General features: G+C 48.5%; 1 protein-coding gene across 7 annotated transcripts in view; it reads right to left on the bottom strand.

Annotated features, from left to right (window-relative positions):
• Positions 1 to 8,473: 8,473 nt before the first annotated feature.
• Positions 8,474 to 13,142, bottom strand: part of MAN2B2 (mannosidase alpha class 2B member 2) — a 32,784-nt gene continuing 28,115 nt past the window's right edge. For 5 of the 7 annotated variants that reach the window (XM_077874901.1, XM_077874892.1, XM_077874885.1 and 2 more), the window contains one exon: positions 11,469 to 11,747. In XM_077874901.1, the coding sequence (XP_077731027.1) occupies positions 11,554 to 11,747 (194 nt within the window). In that variant the 3' untranslated portion in view covers positions 11,469 to 11,553. Of the gene's footprint in view, positions 8,848 to 11,468; positions 11,748 to 13,142 lie in introns of those variants that run through there. The other 2 variants (XM_077874886.1, XM_077874910.1) reach the window with 2 other exon arrangements.

Genomic DNA, 13,142 nt, shown 5'->3' with positions numbered 1-13,142 from the left:
CAAGGTTTTCAGGTGAAGTGATCCATTGGACACATTGGGAGTGACCGTGCCCTTCCATGTTTAGGACCTTTGCCATTCCTGTCCTCCCATTTCTTCCCCCTTCCCTCCTGGTTTCTGCAACTTTTCAGGGATGGGGCTGAGGAGCTGGGAAAGCTCCTGTCTTGCCCCGCTCTTTCTCATGACGGCCACGAGAGGGCGCCATGGGCCTAAGGCGGCCGCTGTCCCTGGTCCTGAAATTCTGACCCGCAGGCGAACCACGTTATGGGTCCCTGAGGGGCTGCTGCCACATTTGCTGGTTCTTTGAAAATACATTTACCCTCCAGAACTGTGCTCCAAGACTTTTACATCTCTGAGGCTGCAAAGGGAAGGGACCACTAAGTCCACAGTGTTTTCCATGGCTGCCTCCGCTACTGGGGACCCTCCCCTGGCCCCCATATGGTGCCTCCAGCCCTGTCCCTGTTTTGTCACCTCACTGGCTTCCCAGCCAAAGTCCTAGGCAGGTGCATTGGGTGGGTAGGGCCCAAGTCACATACATGTGCCCTAGCTGCAAGGGGGGCATCTTCTACTCCATTCCTCTAGTGGGAGGTGAGCTCAGATTCATAAGGCAGAGGATTTCCAGACTAAGAGGGTTTAGCTGCTGGGAACCTAAAAAAAGTAACAACTATCTTCTGTGCTTGTAGGAGGCAAAGAAGCATGATGCCTCAGAAGAGGCAGGGCTGGCACCATGAAGCTGCAAGGAGACTTTGTTAAATGCTGATACCAGATGGTGCTTGTTATTCCCTGGCCTCATAGAATCCTTGAAGCAATCCTGGGAGGCAGGAATGATTCCCATTTTCCAGATTAGGAAATGAGCCAATGCTGCTAAAGGCCATTAGCTGGAAGCTGATGCACAAGCCCGGAGCATGGCCCAGACGCCAGCTGGGTGGTGTCCAGGGGGGAGTGGAGAGCAAATGATGTGGCTGCCTGAATCCACCACTGCCTGTCTGCTGTGCAGGAGGCCAGCATGTGGGTACTGAGGCTCACATATCGGATGCCACTCTGGGGCACATGAGGGTACCCACCAACCTGGTGTGAGATGAAGGGAGCAGACAGAGGCAGCTGGGATTCCCAGTGGAACCAGCAAAGAAATGGATGTGGGGGCCTTACCTGGGTCAGGTACAAAGGCCCCCTGGGTGGCACCCCATCCTGACTGGCTGTCCTATCCACTGGCTTCCCCCTGCCCTCCATGCTGTCTCCCCCCATATCATGCTTTACACTTTACATAACATGTGGAGCAGCTACACTCCTCAGACCCTCAGCCCAGCCCACAAGGCGGACTAGCCCACCTCCAGCAGGAGAATGAGAAGACATCTCCTGATCAAGGGTTGATGACACAGAATTCATCCAGGCTTGCAAAAGTAAATTTTGGAATGACCTCACTTGTGCTTGAAAGGCATGTGATGCTCTAGAATTCAGAAGCATCCTTGGGTATAAATGGAGAAGTCATATGAACACACTCCCATGGCCTAGAAGAGCATGATCAGATAAAGAATAAACAGTGGTGTTGGCCACTGCCAAATCTGCTCAGCTTGGGGTATATAATCTTTGAACGTGGTCCTAGATTGTGGAGCCTGCCAACCTCCTATGAAAAAGCCAATAGAGTGACACAGAAAATGTGGGAAGGGAGTCAGCTTGGCTGTCATCCTCACAAAGTCATGGCCTCCTGAGGTGCTGGGGCCTGGTGCTCATGGCGCCTCCACTAGCTGCCCTGGGGCCCTGTCCAGAGCGGTCCTGGGGACTAGGGTAATGGGGATGGGGAGTTAACTGTAATGTTAATGGCACCTAAGGCTGAATGGCCCTGAGGCCTACGGTCCATGATTGATGATGGTATCCAAATGCAGGATGGAAGATTTTATAAAAAATATTTTATTTATTTATTCATGAGAGACACACAGAGAGAGGCAGAGACACAGTGAGAGAGAGAACAGGCTCCCCGCAGGGAGCCTGATGTGGGACTCAATCCCAGGACCCTGGGATCACACCCTGAGCCGAAGGCAAACGCTCAACTGCTGAGCCACCTAGGAGATTTTTAAGATTCTCTAACCATGTTGTTTGTGTCTCAATACATTTCAAAGGTGAAATGGTTGCACATATTTATAATTAAGAAAAGTGAAAATAGCCTGGATGTCCAACAGTAGGAAGTGGGCTTCCTAAATGATGGCCTGTGTGTGGGATGCTTTAGTGGAGGGCTGTGAAGAACTATGCTCCTCAGTGACAAGCGGGGACCCCACTTGTATGTGTGGGAAGGTGCCCCAACACACACATGGAGATAGAGGTACTGAGAGAGAAGGAGAAAGGGAGAGGAGCTGAGAGATGAGGCATACACAGGGAAATGAAATAATTAGAGCTGGGTTTTTTTGAGCATCCAATGGGTCAGGCACTGCACTCAGCATGCTGTGCTTGTTCCCACCTCACCTCCACAACTTGCAAGTTGACAAGTGGCCACAGGGACTCAGATCATCTCAAGGTCCTGCAGCAGGAGGACAACTCTCAGTCCTGACTACCAGGGTCTACTGTTCTCCTGGGGGAGGCAGAGACCAGCTCCATGGCCACTTGTCCCAATCCCCATGGAAGGACTGCAGACAGCTCCTCTCTGCCCCATCCCCCTGTGTGGCACCTGGATTGAATGGCTGCAGTTTCTTGCTTTCCAGAGCTGGTGGTCACTTTGCAAAAACAGTTTGCAGCTACCTGGAAAAACTGAATTCACTCATGCTCTATGGGTCAGTGGATCTGCTCCTGAGCATATGAAATTCTTGGCATGTGCACCAGGAGATAGGGCCAAACCCGGTAACACCAAAAATGGGGAGCTTCCCAGATATGCATCAACAGTAAACTAGATAAGGGAAGTGTGGTTTTTTATGAGATGAAATGCCATGGGCCAGGGAAAATGAGTGACCTTTAGGGGTACATAGCATCACAGAGTTTTCAAAACACAAAGTGTTCAAAAACTGTCCGGTGGCCAAAAGCAAGACCTGCTCTTTCATTTAGATTGCAAAACCAGGCAAAGCTGAATGATGCATCCTTTAGAAACACTGACAATAAAGAAAGCTATGGACTTGTTGATGGAATGTTCCATATGGTGGTTACCTTAGAAGGTGAAGTGGATGAGATCCCAGTGAACTCCTGCTTCAAGGGGAGGGCCATAGGGGGCTTCAAGTGTCCTAGAATATTCTATCTCAACCTGGGGGTGGGGTGAATGCACAGAAATTAATTACATTACTTTTATGTGCATGTAGGTTTTGTATAGACAGAGAGGGAGATCTGTGTGTTATATACTGTTACATATGTGATATATTATCCATGTGCATGAAAGGATAGGGCCAACAGTGAACAAAGGAAGGATGATGTCTGTGCCTGGGAAACACAAAAGCATCATTCCTGTCACCTGTACTTCATCCCTGGGTCGAAAAGACACCACTGTGAACCCAGATCCTAGAGGGAGTGTGGCTCAGGGTGCCAGCGAAGGCTAGGCAAAGTCCAGAGGTGCTGTGATGCTGAGCTAAACCACTGCAGGGAAGCTTAGGCAGTGGTTATGCAGCCAGCACCTCACGGTGGAAGGCAGACCCGCACTCTACTCTGTGTCTTACATAAAGTCAGGTTTCCCTCTGCAGGTCTGTCGACTAAGACAGACAGCTTCCTTTGTGTGGGGACAGATATGCGATATTCCCAAGGATTGTTGAACTTGAGGCTCGACTAAGCCCAAGGAGGTGGCGTTTAGTGAAACACTTGTTCTAGAAGAGATTTGCAGAGGTCAGCTTCCTCCTTTTGTCTGATGAGGTGGGTTTGCCTATCGTCCTGAATGGTACCTAACTTGCTGAGTCTTGCAGCTCCACTTAACGTGGACAGAAGAACCCTGCAGAATCTTAGCACAGAAAAGGGCACATTTCTTCCTTAGCAAATGTCCAACCCATGGAAACAGCAGCAGGTTTGGGCAGAGCTTGCTCTGTCTGGTCAAGTGTCTGTCTGGGGCAGGTAGGGGACAGAGGACCATGCCTTCACAGAGACACCATCCTTGCCCATGTGAAAGTCACTCTCAGGTCTGCAATGGCTTCTCCACTGGGGTGTGGCTCTTCCCCCAGCCCCCCACTTCACCCCAGCCTCCCAGGTATGTGAGGCCTGAAGGAGGCACTCATCGTCTTCCAAAGGGCTTTGAAACTGCCGGTGGGGGGGGGGTGGGGTGGCGGCAATTCAGACCCTATTTCCAACCAAAAAGGAAGGATCCCTGTCTGCTCCCAACTTTCTCCACCAGCTCAGCTCCAGAGGACTTTGTCTTTCCCAGAAGATCAAATTCTTCCCGTGGGGCTGCAGGTTCTCCCTACTGACAGATGCTGCAGAGCGGCCCCAGAAATGCTGCCTCGTTGGTGGAGGCTTGCAGCTCTGGTCTTGGGCCGCAGACCAGCTGCTGGAAAGGCTTTCAGCTGTAGCTGGCAGGAAACTGCCCCCACACCTCCACACCTCTGACAAGAGTAGCTCCCCCGCCCCCATGGGGTGTGGGGCCTGGGAAGCAGCTCAGATGACCCAGCTTGTCCCATGAAGCAGGAGCATGGACTGACAGGAAAGAGAGCCACCAAAGAAACAGCCTTCCAAGGAGGTTCTGTCCTTTGGCCCCTGCCCAACCTCCCACGGGTTGGTAATTGGGTGTGTAGCGGCCACCTCTTGGCCAGGAACAAGAAGGCCACACCCCAAAATACTGACCCATGTCTTAGGGATCATAAAGCTGGAATGTTCCTCTCCATGAGGGTGTGTTCTCTGCTACCCCACAGGCTCTCCTATGGGCTCTCATCTTCACCTTCCTTAGACGCTGAGCTATCTTGCACAGATGCTTGGGAGGGTCTGTCTCAGAAGGAAAACCTCCACGTCCTCAGTGTGGATTGCCCCTGAGGAGGGGGAGAAGGAATCCCAGTGTTTCCCTCACCCCAGCCCCACTGGTTTACTGAGATAGAGAAGCAGATACAATGGAGGGGCTCTGGTCCAGGGTCAAGCATGGCAGTCCTGGAGGATGGCAGAAGCCTGGCTCCTGAGGATGTCATGGAGCTACACTACTACTTCTGGACTGTAGACTCTAACATTTTGGGCTCAACCTTAGCCCCTTAGGCTCCAGCCATCAGCAGTCCATTGAGCCAATTTTTCTCTTACTTGCAGCCAAATGCTTCCCTAAATGATATGCATTTACTTGCACACACACGTCCCCACAGAGACTCTCATAGTGGACAAGAAGGAAGTGTGGGCAAGAGTCTCTCTCTGAGACTAAACACCACTGGCCAGCCACATCCTTTCCTCTGTGGTCTGTAAGTACCAAAAGGAGCAAGTTCATACAAAGTAACAGAAGCAAATAAACGCATAACTGAAAACCACATCCCTGTGGTTGCATCTTTGGGTTGATTCCAGATTTGTTTTGTTCAGTCTCTACTGCTAAATAATTCTTCAGTGAGTATGTTTAGGGATACGAGTTTATTGTTCCTTCTTCATCTAATGTACTGAACATAAGTCCCCCCAAATGAAAATGCTGCATCAGGGAGGAAGACAGAGTTTGTAGCTCTTGCTGTCTAATGTCACACAGGCTTCCAAAATGCCACACTGGTGCCTGCAGGTGTTCACCCACCCCTTCTCAGGACCAGGAAATATGTTATGGATTGAAGAACATTGATCTACAAAATTCAGGCCTATTACCTCTCACAGTGCATTAGGGAAAACTCACATATTTTTAAAGCATGTATAGAAAGCTCATTTCAGAAAGCTCTACTAGTGCACTTGTGTTTCAACAAATGCCTGAGTGACACAAACAAACCAAATCGCATTACAATTCATCCCAGGGGCAGTATAGCTGGGGACCTACAAGGTAAATTACCTGCATGAACAAGATGCTTTCAAGGTGTGGTGGGTGTGAAATCAGATATTCCTGATTTGCAGGCCCTAGGAGACAATCTCTGGATTGTCTGGATTGTCTATCTCTGGAAATTACTGTCCGCAGGGTCAGAGGTAAAAAAAAAAGTGGGGCATATTTCTCCTCCATGGGTCCACTCTCCTCTGCACCTATAGGCTCAATGCAAAGAAATAGGCTTAGAGCAGTGGATGCTTATCCAGGGTCAGGGGCCTGGCTCTCTTCCCAGCTCTCCTGTAATTGACTCAGAGATCTTCGGCAAGTCACTGTACCTCCCTGGACACAGTTTTTTCTGTGTCATCTCTGAGGACCCCTCCTCTTCCAGGGATCCCCAAGTCCCTGCATGTGGAGTCAGTCAGAAAATGAATCATGAGATGTAGGTAGGTGCCAGTGCCTGAAACACTGGGGAACTGTGGCAAGTGATCTCTCTCCCGGGGGCCTCCATCAACTGGGTACAAGTAAGCCAGGCTTTGCTTTCCTCTTAGGCTCACCACGTGCATTCAAACTGGTAGCTAACTCCAAATGGTCAACCAAGTATCCACATTGTTGATTTTGTTCTAAAGGGTTCCATAGAGGCAGGAAGCTTCCAGGGCACCTGTACAAAGCACCAGCCCCTATGGGGGTGTTTCTCCAGAAATTTGAGGATCTATAAGGGAATTGCCCACAAGGCATGGAACCAGTGCACAGCTGATGGGAAGGGCCCTGAGAATAATGGCAGCTGTCACTGCTTTGGTGCCACTGTGTGCTGGCCATGGCATTCAGACCTCTGTAGATGTATCTAAGGAAACTGCAAGGTCAAGGTTGTGGTTGGAGTTTTATAGCAGAAGAAGGTGTCAGGTCAACAGCAGAACTGCAGTCTGACCAGAGTCCTCCAGTTGGCCACAGTGAGGCAGGGTGTGGCTGGCTCATCCCAGATCCAGACATCACACCTGGAAGCGAGGGAGCTCCAGAGGGGTTTCTGACATATCAGAGGTGTTCAGTAAGTATTGACGGTGGTACTTGTAACAGAAATAATGCTAGTGAGATGGCTCCAATATGCCTTATCTCACTAATGCTCACAACAATCCTCTAGGAGATGCAATTAATTGAGGCTCAGAGAGGTGGAGTGACCAGCCCAGGGCCAATAGCTTATGAATGGCAGAGTCAGACCAAGCCCTCTCCCGCCACACCTTCATTAAGCATCATGGTGGTTGCTTCCTTTCCAACCTCAGAGAAGGGAAGGTCAGGGACCCCAGCTCAGGAACCTGAAGTTGCATGTTTCTGGGATGGTCTTGTCAGTCCACAGAACCATGGAGATAATAACATGTTGTTGTTTTAAGCAACAGTTTGTGATGCAGCAGTAGGGAACTGGGAGACTGACTCCGGTCCCTTCCTTCTCCTGCCTCCTATGCCTGAAGTTCTTTCCTCTGCATTTTCATGACTGATCCCTTCCTTTCGATGATCTTTCTTCAGAAGGCACTTCTCAGGGATCCCTGGGTGGCGCAGCGGTTTGGCGCCTGCCTTTGGCCTGTGGCGTGATCCTGGAGACCCGGGATCGAATCCCAAGTTGGGCTCCTGGTGCATGGAGCCTGCTTCTCCCTCTGCCTGTGTCTCTGCTTCTCTCTCCCTCTCTCTGTGTGACTATAATAAATAAATAAATAAACAAATAAATAAATAAAAAAAGAAGGCACTTCTCAGAGAGGCCTCGCTGAATCTCATTCTGGTGGCTTTTTGGTTACCTTTGTGCTCTGTGTTCACAGGAATGAGATCTGCTATGGGTGTTGGCAGAGCCATATCCTCGGTGCTGTTGGTGTTCAGCGATTGGCTTTCCATCTAAATGCCAGAATCATGATACAGAGACTCTTATAAACATTTTAAATTTAAAAAGTCTAAATTGGGGTATAAATGTCATACAGTAAAGCTAACAGATCCTGAGTATTCAACGTGATGAGTTTTGACAAATGTGTATGCATGCCATCACCTCAGAAAGATCTCTTGCTTCCTGTCTGGTAGACTGTCCTCTGCCTCGTAGAGCCAACCATTTCTGATTTCTGAAGAGCCAACACATCAATTTGCCTGATCTAGAATGCTGTATGAGTGGAGTCTTCCACTGTGTCCTCTTGTGTTTGACTTCTTGGGCTCTGCGGGTCCATGAGACTCATCTGTATTTTTGCACGAATCAGTATTTCATTCTTGGACAGTTTTTTAGAATTCCATTTTCAATTTTCTGTGGGCTCTTCAGTCCTGTCTCTGTCTCTCATTAAATTTTCAGCAATTGCTCTAGGATTGTACTATATACATCCTCAGCTGTTCACAGAGGACTTCGTCAATCTTGGGCCACTTCAAAGAATGGAAGCACCCCACAAACAGAAAGGTAGACTCCCTTCATCCTTTTTGCTATTGTTATCGTATGTATTATATCTAAGGTACATTATAACCCCCGCAATGTAATCAGTTCTCTGTGCATAATTGCATGCACTGTAAAGAAATGAGGAGAAACAAGTTTCTTACATTTACCCATGTACTCACCATTTCCAATGGTCTTCATTCCTTCTGGAAGGTTCAGGTTTCCACTTTGCATGTTGATTGTCACTCTGGAGGGCTGCCTTTAGCATTCTTTGGAATGCAGGTCTGCTAACACTGTATTTTCTGAGTTTTTTTTTTCCTTCATCTGAAATGTCTTTATTTCATCTTCATTATTGGAGAATATTTTCATGGAAGATAGCATTTTTTCAGTGACAGATTTTTCCAATACATCCCAGATGTCACTCCACTGACTTCTGGCCTCCATTATCTCTGATGAGAAGTCAGTGATGGTCACACGGTCCTTCCCTTGTCTGTAATACATCTTTTATTTTCTCTTGCTGCTTTTGAGTGTTTCTCTTTGGTTTTTAGTAGTTTAACCATGACATGTGCCTTGGGATATTTTTCATTGTATATGTTTCTTCCTGAATTGGGAACATTTTTAGCCATCATTACATTTGTCTGCCTTGTTCTCTCTTGTCACACTTTCTGTGACAACACTGACCTACACTTGTAGACTCTGGTATTGTCCCACAGACCTTGAAGGTCTGGTTTACATTATTTTGATATCCTTCCTCTGTTCTTCTGATTGGGTAGATTCTACTCATTTCTCTTCAAGTTCAACTGAGGATTTCTTGTAGAATATGTACTTTTTTTTTAAGCACATTTTGTGAATTTTTTTTATCCCAGATACTATATTTTATTTTATTTTTTGAAGATTTTAGAATTAATTTATTTGAGAGAGAGAGAGAGAGCATGAGCAGGGTGGAGGGCCAGAGGGAGAAGCAGACTCCCCACTAGCAGGAAGCCTGACATGGGGCTCGATTCCAGGACCCCTGGATCATGACCTGAGCCAAAGGCAGATGCTCAACCAAGTGAGCCACACAGGCACCCCACAGATACTATAATTTTAGTTCTAGATTTTCCATGTAGCTCATTTAATAGTTCAAGATTATCTATATCAATTTATCATGAACATATTTTTCTTTACATTCTCAAGCATCATGACAAGAGTTGCTTTAAAAGTATTATTTAAGGGATCCCTGGGTGGCGCAGCAGTTTGGCGCCTGCCTTTGGCCCAGGGCGCGATCCTGGAGACCCGGGATCGAGTCACACATCAGGCTCCCGGTGCATGGAGCCTGCTTCTCCCTTGGCCTGTGTCTCTGCTTCTCTCTCTCTGTGACTATCATAAATAAATAAAAATTGAAAAAAATATTAAAAAAAAGTATTATTTAAAAAATTTTGTTCTTTATTAAATACACTACCCCCAATGAGGGGCCCAAACTCATGACCCCAAGACCAAGAGTCCCACACTCTACCAACTGAGCCAACCAGGCACCCCATCTGCTTTAAAATTATTATCTGAAAATTCCAACATTTGGGATCAGCTGACTCTCTTTTCTCTGAGTTGAGTTTCTTCTCCTATCAAGTAATTTTGGTTTCGGTCCTGAATGTTGTGAGTACTAGATAGTTTGAATTCTATTCTGTTACTCCTGAGGGTATTGCCTTTTATGTACATTTAACATGTGAACTCACACTGTAAGATGTCTCCCTTGCAGAGGGGAGTGGCTAGAATCTCAGTGTGGTTCTCGTACACTTGCTGGGCTATTTGGTGTTTGCCTTGTGAAGCCAGAGTTTTGGGTAAAGCTCACACACAGAATTTGGTGCTCCCATGTATGCTTTTCTCCTCATTTCTGTGCCAGTTTCCAGAAGTTGAGTCTGCTTATTTCCCAAAGCTCTGTCCACTTCAATTCTCTCTCTCTCTTTTAAAGATTTTATTTATTTACTTGAAAGAGAGAGAGAGAGAGAGAGAGAGAGAGAGAACGCATGAGCAGGGATTAGGAGTGTGCGTGGGAGGGGCAAAGGGAGGGGGAGAAGCAGATTATCCACTGAGCAGGGAGCCTGACCTGACTTGGAACTCCATCCCAGGACCCTGAGATCATGACCTGAGCATTGAGTGCTCTCGAATTAAATGCTGGATATTGATCCTGCCAAGTGGCAATAGACCCTTGCTGGAGGGATGGGAATGGGAAAAGGCTAAGTCACTCTATCCTGTTCCCTGTGTTGGCTTTTCCAGGGTATCTTGAAATCATTTAATGTCTTATTTGCTACCTTGTTGTCTCTGTCCCCAACAGGATGGAACACAAGGCTCCAGGGCAGGTTCTAGCAGTTGTATAGGAACTCAGGGATGGGACAGGGAGGAAGTTTGGGAGAATGGAAGGGAGATGACAGGGAGGGAAGAGGAAGAAAAGAGGGGAGAGAGAGGGAAGGAGAAAAGGACAGGAGGGGAAGGGATGGGGACTGCCCAGACTGAGGCACAGATCTCCTCCAGACCCTGATCCTGTGGGTAGCTCCTCCCTGCAGGCTGGCTGTGTCTCACACAGGGTGTGTGTGGGAGAACACTTGCTATTATGCTTCACCAGAATTCCCCAGAGGATTCTCTTCCATATAGGAGGCACCCTGGGTGTCGACATTTAGATTCAGCCCATAGAGCTGAAGGTGCTGGGAATCCCCTTCAGGCTCCGACTCCCACCCCGGGTCCCTGTCCTAGGAGAGGGTCACATGGGACCGGGTACTTGCACCATTTACAATATAGTCCATGGAGGGCCACCCAGGAGCCCTGAAGTGAGAACAGAAATACCCCGCAGATCCTGCCGCCTGGTCTCATCACCCAGTCTGTGGGGCTCAGGACTCAGGTCAGCCTGCTCTTCGCATGACTCTTGACCGGGTCTGGGGCAACCTTTCCATCCTGAATAGACACCAGGCCCTCATGCTACCCACAGGCTCTGAAGGCCCTTGCAGTACCCACCCCTCCCACCCCATCATTAGCCACACAGTAGGCCCGTATGTAACACTGGTGACCTGGGTGAGAAGGGATGGGGCCTGTATGGCAGGTGCCTTTGCTGTCACGCTGGGTATTTCACTGCCTTATGGGAGCTTTCTGAAGACTCCTGCACATGCATGGGGAGTGTGGATGTATGTACAGATATCACCCAGGTTGGAGGATCACAGAGGCCAGCTCTAGTGCCCGAGGAGACTGTGTGGGTCTGTTTAATGCAATTTTTATTTAAAGCACAACAAACCCCCCAACCTGACCATTTTCTACATTAGCCTATCAGGCAGACAGCTGTTCATCCCCCATCCCTCCATGCTTTTCCATGTCCTGGGTCGTCTTCCTTTTTCTGGGATTCCTGGGGCCTCCCTGGGGCCACAGAGTCTGCCAGGGACTCATGGCTACGAAAGTGGATGAAAAATGTCCGGATTTCCTTCGGGTAGATGGTGACCTTGGTGCCTTGCAGGGGTGTTGAGTGAGATCTGGAGCTGCCTGGGGGAGCAGAGGTGGTCTGTCCTTAGAGCCACCTGCTTCCCCAGGACATTTCCACCCAGCATCCCCCTCATATACCACACCTGCCTCCACTCTGTTGTGGCTCCTTCATGAAGGCCCTTGGGTGCCCCCCTCCTCCTGGGACTCCCACTGCCATGTACCCCTTGTATTCTGGCTCTCCCATGAGGGTAATAGGTAGGTGGTCCTGGCCATACATGGCCTCATTCCCAATAGGGTGTAGCACTCGTTGCCTAAAGCTTTCTCACTCAGGTCTTTGGGTGGGGCCTGCACTTTGTATTACTGGGCTCCACTAAATTCAACCTTGGCAGGGAAATTTCTTCATCCATTCATCCCATGGATCATTCCACCCATGATCCTTGGTCCATCCATGAATCCATTTGTCCTTTCACCCATTCAAAAACTCATAATTCCATAGACCCATTCATCCATCCACCCAGCCATCCATCCTTCACTCCATCATTCATCATCTAATCCTCCATCAATTATTCACCCATCCACCCATCTATCCATTCACCACGTATTCACCCATCAATCAATCCTTCTACCCATCTTTTCACACAAATACCCAATACCCTTCAATATACCCAATTATCCATCTATTCATCCATCATCAATCTATCATCCTCATCCATCTACACATCTACCTGTCCATTCATTTATCCATCAATTCATCCATCCATCCATTAATCCACCATCTATCCATCATTCATCACCTCTTTACCAATCCATCTATCCATCCACCTATCATCTATCACCTATCCATCATCCATCCAACTGTCACACATCCCTCCATACATCCATCCACTCATCCATCATCTTATCCATCATCCATCAACCATCTACCAATCCATCCACCCTTTCATTTATGTATTTGTCCATCCATCCATGATCCATCCATCCATCTCCACATGATTAAGTGTCCAGCAATGTAGATGGCACTATGCGTGTACAGTGCACAGAGAAGATCCACAGCAAACAGGAAAGAGGGGGAGAGGACAGCAGAGGAGGAATCTGATCCAGCCCTGGACTTCACAGAAGCTTGAGTAGGAGCAGGTCAGAGGAAAAGGGACAAGGGCCATGCAGGCAGAGGGAAGAGCATGGGAAACACTGAGAAGCATGAGCTGCCTGTGGTCCCCAGGAACTGATGGTGTGTGTGCAGTGTGAGGCACAACATGGTAGGTGTCAGAACCCCCTGGAATATGCTTGCCAGGTCAGGACTCAGCCAGGACAGAGGCATAGGGTGTGGTCTCCAGACACACATGCAGGTGTGCACACACACTGACCTGTGCAGATTCAGAGGAGCTAAGGAGCCTGCTCAAGGTCCCACAGGCCATAAGGGGCAGAGCTTCTAAGCCAGGCTATGGGGTTGCTAGG

This window comes from Canis aureus, chromosome 2, assembly GCF_053574225.1.
Source record: "Canis aureus isolate CA01 chromosome 2, VMU_Caureus_v.1.0, whole genome shotgun sequence".
In the NCBI taxonomy this organism is placed as follows: Eukaryota; Metazoa; Chordata; class Mammalia; order Carnivora; family Canidae; genus Canis; species Canis aureus.
Note: the sequence above shows the minus strand (reverse complement) of the source record. Positions and strands in the feature narration are given on the sequence as shown.